At 42.7% G+C, this 22,263-nt stretch overlaps 1 protein-coding gene across 2 annotated transcripts; it reads left to right on the forward strand.

The window, feature by feature from the left end:
* The first annotated feature begins 644 nt into the window (after positions 1 to 644).
* LOC133161867 (growth/differentiation factor 11-like) lies at positions 645 to 16,812 on the forward strand. 2 transcript variants are annotated; one of them, XM_061290562.1, is made up of 3 exons: positions 645 to 2,319; positions 12,252 to 12,625; positions 13,920 to 16,812. In XM_061290562.1, the coding sequence occupies exons 1-3, from the start codon at positions 1,905 to 1,907 to the stop codon at positions 14,298 to 14,300; spliced, it is 1,170 nt and encodes a 389-aa protein (XP_061146546.1). In that variant the 5' UTR covers positions 645 to 1,904; the 3' UTR covers positions 14,301 to 16,812. The 2 variants fall into 2 exon arrangements, with proteins under 2 accessions (XP_061146546.1, XP_061146547.1); XM_061290563.1 differs by having other exon boundaries at positions 647 to 2,319; positions 13,923 to 16,812.
* The last annotated feature ends 5,451 nt before the right edge of the window (positions 16,813 to 22,263 follow it).

The raw sequence follows: 22,263 nt of genomic DNA on the forward strand, positions 1-22,263 counted from the left end.
ATGACCAAGTGGTTGAGAATCTTGACAGAAAACAGGAAAGGTCATCATGGAAAAAAATATTAGTCCCACCAATGCAATTGGAAATCCAACTTTCTAAGTGCCCCTGTCAGTCATGGGTCCTTAAAATCGGCGTTCCTCCCACATTGTAAAAACGTCCATGTTCGGTTCATTGAAGCCTCTTAATTGCCCATAGGTGTGAATATGAGTGTGAATGGTTGTTTGTTTGTGTGGGTCCTGCGAATGGTGACCAGTCCAAGGTCAATGAGGATAATGAGGATGCGCAGAATAAAATTATGGGTGGGTTAATGTGAATATTTGCCACTTTGTGTAAGGGGGTGAAGTGGCACACAAAAAGATCAGTGTTAAAGAATTTAGATAGTCTGTCTTAGAGCATATTAAAATAAAAAAGGGAAATAAATGACAGCTGAGAGTGCAATTGCTCCACTTTTAATCGATCATAAATCCTTTAGAATTGTTGTTGCTGCTGTTGTTGTTTTTTTTACTTACTTGTCTTTCAGCAAACTGCTGGTCTGGCACCTTGGGTCGAAGCATGTTCTTCTTTCTACCTGATACCTGCTACAGTAAGTGCACAGCTACACACAGTGACGTCACCCTTGGGTTCATCCTAATTATTTATATTTCATTAATTGTAAAAGTTGTCTTCAATTCCAAAGGAAATATGCAAAGGTTTGCAGCATCTGTTATTATTTGTGAAGCATTTGAGTCACAGGTGACGTCATATAAAATATTATTATTCTGCAAGTCCCCTTTATAGTCGTGCATAAAGGCAATTGAATGCAATGTCACGTCATGAATTGTATCAAAGGAAAAAAACGACTCGTCATTGCTTTACGAGTCTTTCTTTATTCCCCCAGCAGATGTCACTGGTGGGTCAAATTTTGCCCGCACTGTACATTCGCAGCATCTTCCTGAGCTATAACAACTTTTAGTATGCTACAGAACAGTTCATTCAAAGCAAACCCTGACAGTTTATACACGTATTGGTGTTTTAGGATCAAAAGTTTGAGACTTAATAGGAGAACAAATGAGTCAAATAAATTTGAGGTAATTCAAAAGTTAAGTCTAAAGATAGTTGTTGACTTATAAAATGACTGTATTGACCATTTGTTTTGTTTTTGTGAGTGAACATACTGTTAACTCAATCAGCATCATTTTGACACGCCATTTGAAAACGTATGCAACTGATTGGGCTACAGGGAGGGGAAAACTTGAGATGAGTATCGATAATTACATTCAATGATTTGGTTATATTAATTTGTTTGGAGGACCACGGAGAGAGTCTAACTGCAACACGTGATAAAACAATCAAAAAATATTTTTCCACCGTGAGAGTAAATGTGCCACAGACTGTTAAAACATAATTATACATAACAATTTTGTCTAATAAGAGACCTTACACCCTCCCTTCGCTCTGTCCCTCTTGACTTGGTGACAGACCTAAAAGCCTTTTGTTGCCATCTTAGCCAATGGAGACTGATGACGACAGCGGGCAGCTGAGATATATAAAGAGCACCCTTTTTGACCGCACTTGCACATTTTCCAGTGACACTTCTGCACACTCACACACCTCCATGGACTGAAACTATAGTACAGACGACGCCAAAAGCAACCATCATACTACACGTGATCGGGCTATGCATTCATTTGATAGAAATTTGGTCAACTTGCAATAAAGACCCACTGGAACGCAAGCCCCCCAACCGCCCACCCGCCCCCCGACTGCAAAAAGACTACTTCTCGGTGTTGGATTAGATGCCACTCTGGTAGGATAAAGACAGGAGCGCCGCACAGCCAAGAGAGGGGATTTAACCGGTAACGTGAGTTAAACAACAAAAAGGAAACAAGCAAAACAAAGTTGCATTGCCTCGTGTCCACGCATCGTCATGTCGAGGTATAACTTCTTATTGTGCTTGATGGTGCTCATTTCCCTGGGACAGTCGGGGAGCGATGAGCCCAATCTGCTGCTGCCTCCCGCCAGCGAGACGCCAACGGATGCCGGCCTGTCACTCCTGGACGAGGACGCCGGTTCCCACGAGTGCTCCGCCTGCGTTTGGAGGGAACAAAGTAAAGTGCTGAGGCTGGAGACCATCAAGTCGCAGATCTTGAGCAAACTGCGTCTGAAGCAGGCGCCCAACATCAGCCGGGAGGTGGTCAACCAACTGCTGCCTAAGGCGCCCCCGCTCCAGCAGCTCCTGGACCATCATGACTTCCAGGGAGACGCGTCCTCCCAGGATGAGTTTATGGAGGAGGATGAGTACCACGCCACCACGGAGTCCGTCATCACCATGGCTTCTGAGCGTGAGTAATACTTTTTACTTCACGACTTCCGACACGCGCACCGTGCGTAATTACGCAATGGTGCCGACTTTGAGTGTCATGCGCCTCATTCGAGTTAGACACCGAGTGACACTTTTTTTTTTGCTGCATTCAGAAAAACCTTGGCTAATTGGCTCAATCAGCTGTTGGTGGCAGCTGTCAAAGAGGGATTACGCGTGAAGCTGATAAATCAATATTCAGCCAGCCTGACGACCCTTGTCTCTATGAAGCAGAAGGCAGCTTCAACATGGCCCGATGGACTTTTTGTTTCCGCGGTGCAAACGATCACTTTGCTAATAATGATGATGAGGACGATGGTGACGATGTTGGTCCACCTGGGGTGCGTGCGTGCGTGCGTTTGGAGCACGCAGCTGCTCTCTTGAGTCCACCTCCTGCTGCTGTCAGCGTGTGGAAAGCTTCCCTCTTGTTTCACCTCGTTTAAGTGTGCGAACGCATGACAAAGCAGCCCGAATGTCAAGTGCATTATGAATGATTACGCGACTCTAAATGCGGGGAGTTATGACGACAAAGCGAGCGGACGAACAATTTGCTGGCTCTCTTCTCGTTTGCCATGAACCCAATGATAAACCGCATGGAGCCCCCTAGGAGACATTTGATAAAATTACTGTTGTCCCCTGGCAGCTGTGCTCTATCGCTCTTTTATAGGAGCCTCTACCGGTCTCCCTGCTGTTCATCACAGTGAGAAAAAGTGTGTCCAAAAAGCTGCCATTGTTCCCCTCGTGCAGCGCCCCCCCCCCCCCCCCCCCCCCCCCCCGACCCCTTCCTCGGCCGCACTTGCCTTTTTAAATGCGAAGTTTATAGGCACAGCTCGTTTTTTCCACCGCGGGTACACAAAGACAGAGAAGCACTCGGGGTCGAGGGGAGTGTGTGACCTTTTCCTGCAGGATCGTGGGGTTCAACAACATTTACACACGTAATATATTCTGCACAAGGCGGATAAAACACGCCCCAAATAATCAGCTCGTACAAGCTGCTGAACAAAGATGGCCTAGTGGGGCTCATGTGTTCCAACTGTCATTTAATATACCCCCTTTTCTCTCATTTTAATTTTACCTATCCTTTCCTCACGAGGCTCGTGGGATTAACAGAAATTGTTCATTTTGCAAAATAAATAAATAATTGCCAGTCAAAAATGTTTTCTGCACATTGGCAGCTCTTTGCCTCCATACATAACAGCCAATAAAAAATTACATTGCATGGCAAAGTCACTGAAATTCGGTCTCCGGCATTTCTGAGGATGTCATCCGCAGATTTAATTTACTTTCTGATGAGTTTCAGAGCTAGCTGGCATTATTTTGAAGTGGCATCTTAAAAATCAACTTTTTAATGTTGGCCACACACTTTTCTCCTATAAATCCCCCTAATATTTCTGTCCATGGTAGCTAGAAGCACAAACGCCACCCATGCACTCCGAAATGAATTTTACCCTACCCAATTGATCTTAGCACATGATTAGAAATTCGGAGTTGTTGCATGTTTAAAAAAACCCCAGCTGTATTGTAGTTGTGTTTTCCTGCCAGTGCTTACAATTTTGGAATTGTATCACAGGGTGAAATGTGCGTCCAAATACCTTGATACCAAAACGAGATGGTTTTAGGCCACCTTCTCAAGACACAAATAATCTTCATAGATCTTCTCATATGCGTCTGACGTCTGCGCTCTATCTGTCATGTCAAATGTCATTCCGCTTCACATCAGCTACAGTTTTCATCCTCTGCTGCTTCTCCCCCTCATACCACCTGCCACCCCCCACCTTATCTCCTCTATCATCCCTCCTCCTCTCCGGTACCCACGGAAGAGTTAAAAGGAGTGCATCTTTTTTCCGCCTGTGGCGTCTTGGCGGGGTCCCACGGGATTAGAAGTGCCTTCCTTTTCTGTCTTTCTCTGATAGAAGAAGGATTTCAAACACTCTACTGTTCTGTGCACACGTCAAACCCAATCACCCTTTCACGCTGGCTGCCTTTGATGGCCGTGTGGGTTCACACAGTACATACTGAAATGGACCTGTGCCAGAGTTGCTTCTTAGTATTCACTCAAGGTACGTGTGGGTGCCGCAGTGGGGGTTTACCGGGTCCATGCGACCGAGTGGATAATTACTATGAAATTTCATGGAACAGTACAGCTATTTATATCACGCAGCGGGACTTAATGTACTTAAAACATCCACCTCCATACAGTATGTTCTGGCTGGCTTACATTCCGTGACTTAACCATGACGTGTAAAGCAGTTCAAAGCGTTCACGGGCTTTATTAGTATGAAATATTTTTGAAGGTTTGTATTCGGGGGGGGGGGGGGGGGCAATTGGTACCGTTGGTCTGTTTTTTGACATTTAGGCTTATCATCGGTGTAGCAATAGTTTGCCACACTTTGAAAAAATTTTCTACTATTTATGTACCACCACAATGGATTTGAAATGAATCAAATAAGGTGAAGACATTCAGATTGCCGGCCTTTTCATCCAAATTAGGGGAACGATGTAGGAATTATATTAGGCCTCCTACAAAAGTAATGGGACAAATCATAAATCAAAGTTTCACTTTTCAGCACATGGTTGCAAATCCTTTGCAGTCAATTACAGGCTGAAGTCTGGAATGCGTAAACATTACCAGACACTGGATTTCGTTTTAGGTGATGCTCTACCAGGCCTCTAACTCGAGTCCGGCTTGTTCTTGCGGCATTTTGTGAAATACATGCGATTGAGGTCAGGTGATTGACTTTGTCATTGCATAATGTTCCAATTCTTTGAATAACAAAAACAAACAAACTCAGTTCAGGTGATTGACTTGGCCATTGCATAATGTTCCGATTCTTTGAATGAAAAAAACAAACATGTTGCTTGATTTTGCAGTATGCTTTGCGTCATTGCACATCTGCACTGTGAAATGCAATTCACTTCATTCTGAAGCATTTGGATATAATATGAGCAGATATTATCCTCCACAGTTGATCTGACTTGGATGTAGAGACACTCAAAATGTCTGCTGTTATTTGTTTTATTTCTAATGCATTGTGGTGGTGGTGGTGCTTAGAGTTAGGACAATAAGAATTGTACCCATGCCCCAACATTGAATATTTTGGAACACGCCTGAAAAAATTGTTTGAGTGAGAATTGTGCTAGGAAAGCAAATTTTGACAAAAAGTTTAATGCGGTGTTTCACATTTGTGGAAATATTTCAATTGCTGTAAGAACTCTTGTCTTATCAGTTCTTAGAGGATACAAATGTCATTTAATTGGACAGTGTTAGGAGAAAAGACATATTTAGATGGAACACGACATTGATGGAATTTTCCCCTTGTCAAGTAAATGTCCAGCATGTCCGATGAGATGAAGTGCAACCACAGGTGCATCGGTACGTGAAATACACGCTCATAGAAATACATTAACATACAATGTTAGACTGGTGTCAACACACATGGACGCTAGAGCACACGCACGCGCACAAACACACACAGTCGCACACACACTCAAGAGAAAAGTTCTCCTATTGACAAAAAGGGTCACAGAGTTCACAGCTATGTGATATATTGAAGAGGAGACTATTAACCTCATCAGGTCTCTTTCTTTGGCAGCAAAGACGAACCGGTAGTAACTTGAACACTTATCCCCCACCACACACACATGCACCAACCACTCCCACAAAAAAAAACAAGTCTTTTATAGTGTTGACCCTATAAAAGGGTCATTTCCTGAAGGTGCAGGAACCATAAAAATTAAGAGGGAGAGCGCTAAAAGGACAGAGCAGAAGTAGCCGGACACTCTGGCTTCGACTCACCGGTCGCTATTTGCGGCAAGTGGGTGACTATGTGAGGTTTTTATAGATTTATTTATTCCACCGAGGTCTCAGTTTGACGATGACACTTGCTCGTCTTGCCATCAATGGCGGGACTCCAAGGGGAAGATTGCCGCTGAATTGTTTAGCCGCCGGGGCACGACCGCTTTGTTTAAAAAGAAGTAAAAAGTCAAGAAAGGTCCGTGGGACTGTTGAAATTGCACAACATACTGTCAACTTTATGGCTAATAAAATTTCAAAGGGACCAAAGTCTATTAATACAAGGACAAAATTTCCCCAGGACCTCAGGAATCTCGCTCCCTCCACCCTCCTTCTTTTCTTCCCACGCTCCTCTGGACTAGTCCCTATAGGCCGCTTTCTCCCGCTATACTTGCAAATTCAGCATTAGCATTTAGCGCACGCTTTAGCCAAATATCAATACTAGGATACACCCAAATATGTTTTGGTGGTGCCGTGTAGCTGAGAAGGAGAGCGGACATATTTTGCTAGCCGCTCAGCCTCCGTGTAAAACATTTCGGGAGTGCGCGATGGAGTTAGGTGCATCTTGACTCATGCTGTGCGTACAAAATGGGGTGGAGGAATGAAGCCAGTGAGTCCACGGGGAGCTACAAGCAGCCCAGCTCTACCCTAAAGGGACAGAATTCATGGAAGGCTTTTATAGGTACACTTAAAAAGGCTTGAAACAGATGTTTGGTTTCACTAATAAAGGAAATAATTACTTTGGAACAGTAATTAAGCCTTGCGTAGGGATGCGGCAGGAGGGGTGGGGGGGTGAGAAGATAAAATGGAGATCATTGAGGGATTATTGGTGATGGATGCATTCAGCCTCTGTGTGGTCGTATGGCCAAGGCATCGGTTTATGGTGGAATCCATTAAAACTAAGAGGCGTTTAAGCGGGGGAAATGCAGTGTGGGCATAATGTCGGATCCTCCGAGGGGAGGGAGCAAATGTGTTGGAAGGAAGTACAATTAACGGCAGATTAGCTCATTTTTATCCCATGAAAATTTAATTGGCTTCGTTTCAGCGGCAAAAGGGGAGCAGGCTTTTGGTGTATCTGTCATCGCGTCAAACCCGAGTTCCATTATGAACCATATGGAGATGATTGGCCTAGATATGTTTGAAGGAGTTTGATTTATATGATGTAATAAAGATCTTCAACCAGTATTAGAGATTATATGATTTCATAAAATCCTTCCCTTGCCCAATTTTGAGTTAATGTTTTTTTTTTCCCCAATGGGTATCCTTTAGCTGAACATGAGATAAAAATGAATAGCAAATTTAAAATGTAATGTCACGAGGTATTAACAAAAGACTTCTATTTATTTACATTGGAAAAAACACATTTCTCAGTGTAGACATGGAAAAAACACATTTCTCAGTGTAGGCATAGTTGAATAGAATGCTCATTATTTCGGAGTATTCTTCGCGAGTACTCATTTTTAATACTCCCCAGAACAGGCTTTTTATTGACTTAATATAATTTGGTTAGCCTAGGAAACACAGAAATTAAGAACAGCACTTCCTTACCGTATATGCGAGCATATAAAAAGTTTGGGAAACAGAGCGGTGGGTGACCTGACATTCACGCTTCACACCCAAACACAGGCGGTGAGAGAGAGTAGTGTGCTTTCTGCTGTCCAGCTGGCCACCTTATTGCAGTTCACTGCACCCCCTCCCTCAAAAAAAAAAAAAAAAATCATCCCTCCATCTCCCCTGCTGGAAATGCGCCGGTGCCTCCAAATGAAAGCTCAGGCTCTAAAAACTTAGCGCCAACTGAGTTGAGGAGTGCTTTGCCTCCGTTTGGAGTCAGCTATGGCGTTTGCGGTGTGTTTTTGTGTTGTTCCATGTTTCTCTGTGTGTTTGTGTGCACTCAGCTAGAACAGGCAGCATTAGGAGGTGTCTTTTGTTGCTCCTGGGGGGCTACTGTCCTCAGTCCTAATAGGAGTCTTGTGCCTGCCGTTGTCCCAAGGGAGGGCTTCTGAATGAGGGGGTCTAACTTCACACTCCCACCACACGCACACCCCCTCCCACTACCACTCGCTGCTCAAGCTCGGCCTCCCCCACCACCTTCCTCCATCCCTGGGGACTGGCCGAGAGACAAAGAGGGAGTGGGGCTGCGGTGGGATGGGATGTTTTGGGGGGGGGGTACACCATGGCCCCTGTCTTATTAGAAGGGTTGTGAACGTGTCACGATGATTAATATGCCGAGGTGCGCGCGGATACCCTAGAGTCACATTTATTCAACATGACGGCTGCCAAACACACACTCGCCACAAAATGCCACATTTGCATTTCCCATTAAGGAAAGAAAATATAGATATATAGATATGCAAATGAAACTCGGATCTAGATTTATACCATGATGTGCGGTCCATTTGGACATTAACAATAGATGACCGTTTTGTTGTGTGGTTTCACCTGGACAACGGCCTCGTGTATAAGACATAATCAGAGCTGCCTTTAAGATTAACAAATGAAAGGCTGGAATAGTAAAAGTCATTTTATCGCCTAAATAAAGTTACATAGTATGCGTAATTATTTTGAAACCGTACTCCCTGATACTCACTTCACAATCCAGGAATTTTAAAATAGTGACATTCCAGAAGTTGCCATTAGGCAGCTTTTCTTAGTGTTAAATGTCATAAAAATATGAAATCCAATCTCAACTTGTAAGTCTTGTAACCATTTTTATTGTGTAACTGCAGTTCGACATCCCTTCGCGATATGTTTTTTAACTAGCTCAACTCTAGCACAATGTTAGTCCATGTGGCTTTTAAAATGCCTTGTGTCTCATATAAAAAGGAACAGCTTGCTGAATAAAAGCCCTTATTTTCTACACGTCTACCGGTACTTGCATGTATGGGCTAACTGTGCGTCACAGGTACCCAGGGAGTCAACCAGATGCTTGATAGGCTTACCTGAAGGCCTGCTGCGCTTGGGCAGTAAAATTCATGCGCTGCATATTCTGCAATTACACCGCGGGGAAATAAGCTGCCGTTGTAATGAAACATGGCCAGGAAAGGCAAACAAGGCTATTTCCTTTGTAAAAACACAGCATCTGTTAATACTTTTCTTGACGTGTTGATGTTATGTAAAGTGAAAGCAGTGCTCTAGTTTTTGAGGATCGACATGAAACGGATGAAGGACAATGTTATTGTGATTTTTGGTTTTGTTTGAAAAGGTCTGAAACAAAGTAGTATGACTAGAAATGTGTATGCCAGGCCAGTAGTTTGCAGTGTTTAGCAAAGTACATACTGTTTCGGAGTTCGGACTGGCCCTCATGATGTCAAAATAAAATGTCACATTTGTGTTGCTTTTATTTAGAAGGTTGTGCTTTCATTTTTATTTGCACTTGTGTGTTAGCGTTTTTAGTCAAAGCTGAGGTTGGCATGTCGGCTTGCTGTTACAAGGGTCCTAGTTTCTGATGTGGTCAAATTGATTGCTCCATAGTCTCCAAATAAATGTATATAAATGCTATGTCAGACAAATTGCAGGACTGGTGACATAAAATAAATCCTGAAGAATCCGTTTCCCTCTATGACCCCAACGTACTTGGCAAAGAGGGAGTTTTTTTTTTATATTTAGACCATAAAGGTGCTGCTTTGAGACCTGTTAGCAAAAGTTTACATTTTCAGGCTCCAAAATGAAACAATACTCCCCCCCCCCAAATGTTTCCGGCTTAAAAAATAAAAAGGAGTTTTATAAATGCTCCTATTTGTCGATTTGCCTTCGCTGAAGTGTTCTCTCGAGTGTTGCTGAATGCAAACACTGATCCTACAAAATACCATTTGTCGGTTGTAAATCAGTCTAAAAGAAAAAAAAAAGTCTAGAATTCAATTTGGGAAATGAAACACAGATGAGGTTCAATTTGCAATGGCAAAGGCCTTAAGGTCTCCTGCTGGTTTTCTGTGCTTTACAAGCAAAACTCGCCGGCTTTCCTCAAGTGAAACACTCTGCCAAAATGTGCTGTGTAATAAAGCTGGAGGCATTCCTCTTCCTCCTCCCCCTCCTCCTCCTTGTTCTCCTCCTACTTAGAGCACTTACAAGATCTATAAAGACACAAATTGAATTCATCAATGAAGTCATTGTTTGACGTGACGTTGCTCATATGTTGGGCATGTGTGTTTAATAAAGCTCCTGACTAATTGACTTGTGCTTCTCAGATTACTTCTTCAGGAGAACAACTCCAGAAGCAGCAAATCCATTTTTGCAATCTTTGGTGCCTTGTTTTGCTTTGAACAAAAGCAAACTGTTGCCGCCACCATCGATCCAAAACAACAACTCGTCATCGTTAAGTAAACCTCGAAATCATTCATTGGCAGTTCCGTGCTGATGAGCAAACGCGTTAATTAACGTGACCTCGGCAACCCACCGAAAAGGAACATATTGTTTGTCCAGCGTGAGACACTGTATTATTTACGTGCACTAATGACTCGGCCTGGACATACAGGCTGAAGGATTACGTCTGTCCCCCGGCTTGGCCCTTAACCAACAGTGGCCTGGACTCTTCTAATGGACAATGAGTGGCCATAATTTAATTATGACTCTTGCTAAGTGTAAAAAAAACAAAAATCAGGCAGTGTTCTCCCCTCCTCAGTGCTTTTGTTCCCCACCCTAATCAAAACAAAAACAAATAGGAGGCCTACCGGGCTCACTTACGCGCTACCGATTTCCAACGATTGTGTTGAAAAGGCACGTTGCGAAAAAAGACGTATTAGCATTGCCATAGGCTCGACCTTGACCTTCAAACTCAATCTGGCTATTAGGTGTCACCCCTCCCCAGCACCCCTGAGATGTAAAGGGGCTGACGGTTTTGACCCCTGATCCCATTTCTTAACTAGGCTGAGGTGCCAAATAACCTTTTGACCCAGGAAGCATTTGCAGGTTACCCGAGCAACCTCCGATTGAGCAATGATTGACAAGTCCATGCACATTTTATCTTTTCTTTATCTGACAACAGTCCATTGCCAAACAAATGACAGTACCTGGCAGTTTATTCACTTATGTCCGTCAAATACGCTCAAGCCCAAATGGACAGCTAAAATATTCTATTGTACTCTGTTAGCGCATTATTATGCCTGCTAGATGCGGAATAAATTTCCCTTAATAAATGAACACTTTACATGGAAATGAATGTATGAATGCAATGGATGGATGTCATTATATCAGATGGAGCTCTATGTAAATGAGCCGCTGTGCACATTTGACATGTGGTGCCAATCGCCGAAAACACGAGGGGATCATGACAGGAATAAATCTGCCTATTTGATGACACCTCATGTTCTTTGACACGTGCACCTTAATCCCAGGCCAAAGTGGATTTGCTACTAGGCAGAGAGGCTGGAGAAAAAAATAAAAATACATTTTGCTAGTTTTTTTTTTTTTTATAGGGGTAGACCATTTCATTATAACTGACCCAGGGGAATCTAAGGTTACCATCTGGCCATTGACCAGCATCACTGATTCTTGTTTTAATATGCAAATGCCCTTTTTTTTTTTTTTTTTTTTTTTTAAAAGGAGGCCTCATGTAACCACAATTGGAACTCGTCTCAATTGACAGGGACAAAAAGGTTTGCATAGCCTTGCATGGGCAACTAAAATGTGAGTGCAAGTGAGAGTCCGCTGAGTCATTTTATGTACAATTAAAAAGTTAGAGAATAATTCAATCAGAAATGTTGAATTTGTTGCATGTACATCAGAGCTTCTGTAGTGTTGACTTGCATTATGCAAGACTTGCCATCGATTAAAATGCAAACTATGATGAGAAATGACACTGGATGGGGTTTGGGGTTATTTACACAACTGTTGGTGTGTGAACTGGCAAAGGTCACCGACCGTGCTGTTACTGTCACAGTATTTTTATTTTAAAAAAAAAACCTTTCCTCGCAGCAGGTGCACACCATTCACTGTTATTCATGATGTCACATTTGCAGAAAAAGTCCATTTTGTGTAAAAGTGAAAAAGTAGTAGCTCATAGCATCGAGCTCAGGGGTGAGACATATGGTCTGCACTTTTTTCTTTCATTTGGCCCCCCAAACATTTATATTTACTAACCACCAACATGTTTATGTATATTAATGACTGCTCTCTCTCTTTCACAGCGGAGCCCCTGGTGCAGGTGAATGGGAAACCGAGCTGCTGCTTTTTCAAGTTCAGCCCCAAACTCATGTTTACCAAGGTTCTGAAGGCCCAGCTGTGGGTGTACCTACGGCCTCTGCAGCAGACATCCACCGTTTACCTGCAAATACTGCGACTCAAGCCCGTAACGGAGCAAGGCAGCCGCCACATCCGCATCCGCTCGCTGAAGATCGAGCTCAACTCCAGGGTGGGACACTGGCAAAGTATTGACTTCAAGCACGTGTTGCAGAACTGGTTCAAACAGCCCCACACCAACTGGGGAATCGACATCAACGCCTTTGATGAGAGCGGCAATGACCTGGCCGTTACCTCGCTGCGACCTGGGGAGGAGGGGCTGGTAAGGACCCTCAGACCTGTCCCAGGGACTAGAGATCCCCTCCAAGCAAAATTATGCCATACTCAAGTCTCAATTTAATACAAGGAGCCACATAATGTCATATTAACATAATACATATGGAATCAATCAATCAATCAATCAATCACTTAGTCAAAATTAGGAAATTATCAGATTTTTTTTATCAACCCAAAAAGTGTAGAACAACAAAACTGAATGATTGTGCTGAGTCATAACTTGTCATCATCTTGGACAGTTAATTATTTCTATATGCGTATGTGAACTGTTGTACAAGTAAGACTGTCATGATTGTAACTTGTTCTTACTGCCCCCAAGTGGCCAGAAAAAAACAGTCAATGTAGATAGAATCTTACATCAAAACGGAGGATGATGTTCAATTTTGTTTTGAATATTATATATGAATCGCTGTCATGCTAAATAAGGTGAATTTCAAATATTTAGTGCTTTAATGAGAGTGGACATGATTTTCACAAAGAATCGGCTCCACCAAATATTTACCAAGTGCTTGTCACAGAGGTCATCTCTGGTGTCTTGGCCAATAAAACATAGTCACAGCAGTGTCTATTATTATTCTTGAAGTAAAAAAAGAAAAGATCCAAAACAAAGGCAAGATCAAATAAGCAAAGAAAAAAGCAAAACGTTTCCAACCATCATCCTCTGGGATTTTACTTCAACAACAAGGACTCGAAAGGCCAAAAGTGGTTTCACCCCCATTGGCCTTTCAGTTTATATCTTCTTCTTCATGCGTCACATCAAATTGATTGTCGTCCAGCTGGAATCACAGAGGGAAAGGGGGAGGCTTTGCAAAAAACTCACCCAATTTGATGCAGCATTTTAGTAAGCAGTTAAACTAGATATTGATGAGAACAATTGGGATTATAAAAAGGGGGCGGTGGTTGATGTCAATGTCATGCAAGCGTACCTTATGAGATATCGCAAGATTCATGTCAGAAGATGAGCAAACCAAAGAATAATTTAAAGTCATGAATGTTTTTTGTGCTGAGCAATTTTTTATTTTACTAAAATTAACAGTGAATTTTTAAAACGAATTATGATTGAACAATCAAAATACTTTAAGTGAAATGTGTTATTTTCACTTTTGTGTTCATAGATGTTTTTTTTTTTTTACCCTGTTTTATTTCAGTAAGATATCCAAAAAGCAAAAATATTCAATAGCTGCTAGCGTTCATTTTCTTTTCACCATCCATCATCAGTTGATTCACTTTTCACCCCCTTTATAACCACCCCTTTCTCTCACTCCTCCCCCTGTTTCCAGCAGCCGTTCCTGGAAGTGAAGGTTCTGGAGACGACCAAACGCTCTCGAAGAAACCTGGGCCTGGACTGCGACGAGCACTCCACCGAGTCCCGTTGCTGTCGTTACCCTCTGACGGTGGACTTCGAGGCCTTTGGCTGGGACTGGATCATCGCGCCCAAGCGCTACAAAGCCAATTATTGCTCGGGCCAGTGCGAGTACATGTTCATGCAAAAGTACCCGCACACTCACTTGGTGCAGCACGCCAACCCCCGCGGCTCGGCGGGGCCCTGCTGCACCCCCACCAAGATGTCGCCCATTAACATGCTCTACTTCAACGATAAGCAGCAGATTATCCATGGCAAGATTCCCGGGATGGTGGTGGATCGATGTGGCTGCTCTTAGGCTGAGGGGATGACGCGCTTGTGCACGTTCACCATTCCATCAAACCACCTTAAATGCAAATGGAGCTCTCCCCTGGCACCAGAACCCATTCCTTGGCACCAGATTGAAAAAAAAAAAAAAGATTAAAAAAAAAAAACCAAAGGGTTCCATTTCGTCAAATTCAAATGATTCTAACTTGTAGAAAGTTCTGTGTGAAATAGGAATCAAAAAAGGGACCGCGTGATGGAAATACAGTACATGAAGTGAATGTGAGGTGCGGCTACAAAGAATAAGAACATGTTTGATTTCTGTTGTTGTGTTTTTAATGGCATCTTTGTGAAATGTCCATCCATGTTGGTGGATGAAGATGACAGGAGACATTTTTAGTTTCGAGACATTTTAGTTCACAGCACTCTTTCTTCATGAGTGATCTACAAAAAAAAAGGGGGGGGGGGCAGACACCTCAACCGGAATCCACACCTACAAATTCGATTCATTGCTCTTTACAGATGTCTAGAAATGTAACGTTTTGAAGAGATCCAAAAGCAAACCCTCTATCTATAACACCTTAGTGTGACATTCTCGCGTATCTACAAACCCTTTTCACTGCTGCTTTGATGTGTTTTATTTGGAGTCTTGTAAAAACTCCAAAAAGCAAGAGCGTGAGTGGAAAGTATGGCTAGTTCTGCTGAAGCGGCGACTTCCGATAAACAGTTAAGGCTAAAACGATTCATATCTGGGTCAAGTCTTGAGTTGGTCAATTTGCATTTGATGAATGGCTGTTGTTTAGCTACATAGGTTTATATTCTAAACTTTCTTAGTTGCTTTTAAATTATTCGCCTCCTTGCTTGTTATGGGGGCTAAACGATAACCATTCAGCGAAACAACATTGCACTTGAAGTCAACAGTTGGCTAAGGTATGAATCATTTGACGCTTTACTGTACATCAGGAGCTCGAGCGTGCGGAAAATCTAACCTGGTGTAAATAAACAAAAATGTCCAAGCTGGATCACTGAACATTAGCTAAAATTAGATCCAATCAAGCCACTAACCGCCATTTATAAAAATGCATCCCTCCCCATCCACCCCCCCCCCCCCCAGCTCATTCTCATCGTGAAGAATTACTATTGTTAGTGCTTAAATACAGTAGAGCTTAGTACAGTATGCTCAACGTGTGTCTTTGTCTCCTGGATATCCTAGCAGAGATATCCATTTGTTGTAAACGAAAGCACTATGCTGTTGGATAAAGGAAGAGCCTTCTGACATTATTATATATAAATGATATATGTATATATTAAAAAGAAAAAGGCGTAAGAAAACCTTTTTTTTGGAGGGGGGGGGGCACTCTACCTTACCAACAATAAATTTTGCACTATGGCATGAGGAGGTAAAGTGTTATTTTGTGTTTTTGACCAAGCACAAGCGAGCTTGGACAATGGAGCCTCAAAGAAACTAGTCAAGCTTCTGCTGAGGAACCATGCGGAGAAACTAGCAAGGTTATCACTCGTTTGATGCCACCACACTCGTCCTGGCTTTTTGTCTGAAGCGGGGGCCTGTCCACTCCATATGCATTCAATCCATTTTTGAATGTAAATCCAATTTGGACCCTGACGTCCTATCCCGTGCCAGCGGCCTGAAAGGCCTCCTTTTTCCGAACCAAGTCATCAACGTGTGTAATGAAAGTCTGCGTCGATGAATACAGAATGCTTTAACTGGAAATGGCCCGCCCATCTACTTTATTACAAAGTTAGCGAGACTTTAGAGTCCGATTTGCCTTTGTGTGTGTTTTAAAGGAAAGCGCCCATGTAAGAATGGGAGGAGTATCCAGGGATCGTTAGCCAAAGTAGAGGACGACATGTCTTGTGCTGTAACTTGTGTTGTTATCGCAGGAATTATGCTAGAACTTTTCAAAGGGAGGAAAATGCTGTTAGGGGCAGTGGTTGGAAAAGATTCAACTGGTTAATTGTCTATATTTATTAATATTAATTACAAAGTCTGTCTACCTCACTTTAGCGTTCTAAAAAAAGGGGGAAAAAAAACAAGCTTTTAAAAATGGATTAAAATGTGCAAATGAACCCTCACGACCCCCAAAAAAGAGAAGAAGAAAACCACAGGGTCCCCGTACTCTCAGGCTGGGATGGACTTCTTGACAGAATGACTGATGCTCACGTGTGATATCCGAAGATGGAATTAGCTGTGCCCGCCATGGCTTGACTATTGCGAAAGCCATTTTGAAATGTAGTCTTTGTATACTGGTATGTGTGCAAGTGTTTTCATAGAAATATATGAGAGTTAAAAAAAAAAAAGCCTCTATGTAAATAACAACCCGAATGTTGACATTTATGACGTTTTGGACAGGTTCACCGCTTCTAGTGTTTTTTCATTGCTCCATACTTTGTGTAGTTTTAAATAAATCACCCCAAGGTTGTAGATTAATGGTTGTGCATATGAATAATTGTTCAATTGTTATTTTTTTTGTCTTTCTTGTTTATTATCATTTTTCTTTTGTACAATAAATCATTTATTTAGCTTATGAGATTGGTTGTTTACTCGTTGGTGTTATTTTTTTGGACGGGTTCGCCAGGAAACAGACTGATGATGGTGGCGCTACTGGTGGCGCGGTAAATCCGTGAAAGGGGTAGCGGGCAGCGGAGGTGGCGAGCGGCGCATCCAGCGTGAGGCTAATTGGTGAAAGAAAGTGTTCGGAGGACAAAGGTTCAGTGTTGGGGTTGGAGTTGCCATTATTTGGATTTCATATAAAATCCAGCCTGACCCAATTAATATGCCACCTGATAGGAGGGCCTCTCATCAACCTAATTTAGAGAATCAATAGGAATCAGAGTGAGAGCGAAGCCCTTTACGAATGCAAACGGACAAAGACCACCCAGTACAAGCTCAGAGAGACCGATGCCAGCAATGACATAAACCTTTTGACAAATCCTTACTCGACATAAACAAACATTCACAGTCCCCTGCCTCTCCAGTTCATCAACCTGCTGCGCAGATCATCGCTCTTAGTCGCCCTAAATGGACAAGGGAGGACATTGATTGATGCTTTTATTGTTTTGCTCACATAAAGATGACTCCTACAAATTGCATGTGATGTCATAAGGGTCCAAGGCTGCACGTAAAAGCCTCAAGACCATTAACATGATGAGCTCGTTTCGAAGTAGAGTTTCAAATTAGAGTTAGAGTTTCAAAGGGTTTAAATAAACGGTGTTAGAAAGGCTCATTTGAAAAGGTACAGTCCAACAGGAATATTGAACATCTCGCAAAATCCTCCTGAAAGGCTGCTGGGGGTTGGGAGGAGCTTTTTGGCAATTAGCCATAAAGTTGAGAAAGAAGGTGAATTGGGGCCAAGGAGTGAATAGCATCAATTGCTGGACACAGTCATCAGTAACACCTTTTTGTCTGGCTCGCCAATTGGTGTGTGTCGACACAAGAGGAACCGCTCACCAAAGATCACACGCACGGGATTGGACGGAAGAATCTGACATGACAATAAAATCAACTAGTGGAGTAGGAAAGGTCGAGCCCTGAGGCAGGCTCACTTATAATTCATATTTTTCAATCAACCAAGCCTTTATTTAAAAGCAACTGACTGACTTTCTAAAAAGGATTTTCCTAGTGTTTACATTCCTTTTTTTTAAGTTTGATTTATTATACATAGCTTGCCCATTACAAACTGTTCCCATTCTAGCGTCCAGAGTGAGATTCAGGGCAAATTAAATGTTATAATTAATTAATTGATTATGTCCCTATTATCTAAGGGGCCCGTGCTTGATCCATTGCAAATAATGCGCTCGCCTCATACAGTAACCCAACAATTCATCATTTGAGCTTCAAATGAAAGATGTTGCCAAAACACAGAACGTGGTCACTTACAGTGACGGCCATTTAAAGAAAAGCCCTTGTGGATTTCTCTGAGTCCCAAGCAGTCAGTGAAAGGCACTGTGGGGTCTCCATAGTTCACATGGCACATTTCTCAAGCACCCTCGGTGGAGGGGGCGGCTTGGGCAAGTCGCCCTCCCTCCGTCCCTCCCTTGCTCCCCATGTCATGCCTTAACTGAGTCTTGTGTTGACACAGCGCTGGCCAATCTAATTTTGATTGTCAGGAGCAAGCAATGGCGATCCTCTCCTCGCCCCCCTCCCCCCACGGAGATCATCAAGTTCATTTCTCTGGCTGCATAGGGATTCTCTCGCCCCACCCTTTCGCCACCCCCTTCCCACCCGCACACCCACTTTCCATCTGCCCATCTCGCCAGCGCTAGAACAATATTCCGCCGTTCCTGGGCCTCTCAGAGTGAGCTCACTGGAGTTAATCTCTCAGGCCTCTCCTCCTCTCTTTTTCTGCCTCTTTCTCCCTCTCGCTCTATTCAAAAAGCCGACGGAGAACAGCTTGAATTAGTGACAGTTATTATTCAGACTAATGAGTAAAATCTCAAAGGCAACAAAAGCGGACTGTGAGCGTTCTCGGTGAGATTTATTAATTAACGTGTCAAATACGATATCTGATTACTTTAAAACTGTTGTTACTTTGTTTTAAAAAAAGAAAATACATTTTGCATTTTGGTGTGTATTATGTGCCAAGTATCCGAAGACATGCTTATCGTCATTTTTATTTGTGCATTGGTCCAATCGTTTGAAAATGCAAATAGTGAGCGATATCTCATTACTACAAGAATGGTAAACGAGCGTTTCTTTGGATCACACTTCATTTATTATTAATGCATTCTCAGTGCTTTCCATCATTTTAGATTTAGGTATGCATGATGGGTTAGTGAAAAAAAAAGTCCCTCGAGGCCTTGGGTTTGTCACCTAGTCAGTGTAGACATTAAAAACAATTGATTATTTGGTAAACGAAGATACGCTACCATTTTGTGCTTTAATTAAAAAAGAACATTGCTTAAATAGCCTGCTCTCAAAGAATAGAGATGCTTGATTGCTATAATTTTTCAAAATTGACATTGTATTTACATCATTTTAGATCTGTTTTTGATTGCTTCCTGCATATGATTAGACTTTGGTTATAATTATGCGCAATCAAGTAACTGACATAAAAAATACTGTATATTGTTTGTTAGTTTATACAGTAACAATTACAAATGTATTTTTAGGCTAAAATATGTTTGCTATTATTGTGTTATTTGATTTTTATCAAATTTATGATATTTGCCCACTGTTGGTTGTTTCAAATATGCTATAGAAATAAACAAGACTTGACATTAATCAAACACTCCAGTTTAGGCTTCAGCCCAGCGAGAACAACTGCGGCTTGTCAGAAATCATCTTGACGTTGTAGAAAACAATTTCAAATCGAAAGATCAAAGGTGAAAGGTCGGAATTATGCTGTCAGGTCAGGGGGTCTTGCGGGCTCATTTTGGGGGGCGGGAAGCTGACCAGGTGTGGGTCCTTGTAGCATGAAAAACAAATTCAAGGGAAAATATTTGTGCTATTTGTAATGAAGAAAATGGTCATAAGGTCCAGGGAGCGTAGGGGGCTGGGGAGTGTGTGTGGCGTAGGTGCGTGATTTGCAAGCTGTCACATGACGGCCTTACCCGTTGAGGAGGAGTATAGGCTCCCATTCTCTGTCCGGTGCTCGCCGCTCCCTACCCCCCTCCCTCAAACGCCTCTCGGTATACCCCATGGGAGGAGGTCTGTTGCGCTGTGGCCGCACTAAATCAACACCGTCCTAATGAGGTGTCACACTTGACCCCCAGCAGCCTCGGCCCCTCACTTGGGTGTCAGAGCCACAATGAGCGACCCTCCATCTCCAGCGCCTGGCTGACACATTTTGATTCATGAGAGAGCCTGGGCCCTGTCAGGTCAAAATTACCCCTATCAAAACGCCACCATCAAAACATTCATCAAGTCTGGACCTCTTTTTTCTTAATGCAAGAATCAACAAATATTGGAATCCTGCTCTGGCACACACCGTTTTATGGCATGTCCTCATTGTGTCACCGATTGCCTCCTGTACCGGCGTCCTTGAGCTGTCCCACCCCCTTCGCTCCTGATGCTTCTCTGAGTGATGAACTCGATCCCCCTGGTGTTTTGTGAGCTTGTCATCTGACCTAAAACGACTCCCGATGTGAACAGGTCTGACCGTAAAACTGATGATAAGCACAAGATAGCCTAGCTCAGATCCTCATTCTAAACCAAGCGCTTAGGTAGACCACCTACCAGGAGAGCCACCGTACAAGTACATTCTCAAATGATGTGATGCTTGGCAGATGTTGAGGCGTTCATTGCCACCACCATCTTGCAGCGGCGTGTCCGGACCTGATTCATGCTTATGAGACTCGTAAACATCGACCGGGTGACAGCTGGTAACTAGAAAAGAATTGGGAATTTGTGCACTCATCAGTAGGGATCGGAATGGAAAACCTGAAGTAGTGGTGGAACAAGAACTGGATTGAATTGAGAAATTTAATTTTGATTTAAAATAATTCATGAATGGTTCCATTTTAAAATATATCAGGTTATGGACTCACATTTTTTGGAAAGATGCACCCTCCCTAATATATATGTGTAGAATCTCATTTACACTCTTAATCTGACCCATATCGAATTGAATCAGATTCTCACTAAATTGAGTGGAATCAAATTGCTGTAGCTAGTTAATCATGTATAAGATAAGATAATAATAATAATATGTCTTAAAGTAATTAGACAAAGGTGTTTTTTTTTGTCAAGCAGATTTTTTTTTTTACATCTTTGACCTGCCCGCCACCGTTCGCCCTCCGTGTCACATCAACAGGCAGTTTCTGATCCCCTCATTTGAGTGTCAAAAAGGCTGACAAACACAAACCCCATGTTGGCACTGACCAGCAGGCCTCTCCTGGCTTGTGTCAAAGCTCCTCATTTGGCTCTCAAGGGCAATTGGCTTCAAATGAAACATGACTCCTTCCTGAGTCGAGTGTTTATCAAATGCTGTGAGATGGAATGATAACATTCACTCTGCAGAAAACAAAAAAATTGATATATATTTAACGGAAATGGCTTTTAAGTGGAAATTTTTTCTTGGACGTTTGTGATCAACTCTCAACATAGTATTTTTAAAAAATCATATTTTATTTTTTGCTGCAGCTATAACAAAAACTACACGCAGCATCAAATAGATTTTTGAAGTTGTCTATGTCTCTTTTGCTATTTAATATATATATTTTTCACATCTTGTTGGATGACTTTGATTTGCTAGTGTGCATGTGCGAGAGTGATGAACCAGAATCAAGGAATCCCTCTTTAGCAAAAAGCTTTTGTTGTTTTTTACTCAAAAGACCCTCTTGAAGTGTCACAGAGTGGTTGACGCTGTCTTTGCACGTCCTTGTGGAGGAGGAAGTTTGGCTGTGGTTAAACAGCAACAACAAGAACCTTTAACACCCAGACAATGGACTATTTTTCTGAAACGTTGCACACGACAAGTGAGGAACAAATTGTGCGTGTGAGTGTGTGTGTGCGTGCGAGCGCACGTGTGTATGGCCCCGCCCCCCCACCCCTCCATGTCAAACAACCGCCCTGATGCTGACCACCCTTTCTGTCCACTAATAAAAAAGCGAGAGAAAGAAAAAAGAAATCATTCTCTGTTGAAGACGTTTACGAGATCCTCCTTTAAAGGGAGCAAAGAGCAAGTATCCATGGGAATCTTAGCACGTTAGGGAGGCCTTTCTCCCTTCCTCTCATCCGCTCTCCCCCGCTGCACCCATGGACCGACGCAATTGTTTATTTTCCCCCATTGAGCCTGCTCCATTCACTGGCATTCACATTGACTCTGCTCAATTGGAGTGAGACAGCACTTATTCGGCAAGAGGAATGCAGTGTTCCACTGACAGAGCGGCAAGAATGCAGAGGAAGAAATCATTAAAGGGTTTTAAAGGAAAAGGTACAGCTGAGCATGAGGAAGAAGCACGTCACAGCAAACAATGTGGCATGATGTGTATATCCACACATCACCTTGACACAAGAAAGCGGAATACTGCAAAGT

This window comes from Syngnathus typhle, linkage group LG11, assembly GCF_033458585.1.
Source record: "Syngnathus typhle isolate RoL2023-S1 ecotype Sweden linkage group LG11, RoL_Styp_1.0, whole genome shotgun sequence".
Classification (NCBI taxonomy): domain Eukaryota; kingdom Metazoa; phylum Chordata; class Actinopteri; order Syngnathiformes; family Syngnathidae; genus Syngnathus; species Syngnathus typhle.

Coding starts and splice junctions, on each gene's coding strand:
- LOC133161867 (XM_061290562.1), top strand. CDS start 1,905: ATGTCGAGGTATAACTTCTTATTGTGCTTGATGGTGCTCATTTCCCTG. Junction 2,320..12,251: donor CATCACCATGGCTTCTGAGC/GTGAGTAATACT, acceptor TCTCTTTCACAG/CGGAGCCCCTGGTGCAGGTG. Junction 12,626..13,919: donor GACCTGGGGAGGAGGGGCTG/GTAAGGACCCTC, acceptor CCCTGTTTCCAG/CAGCCGTTCCTGGAAGTGAA.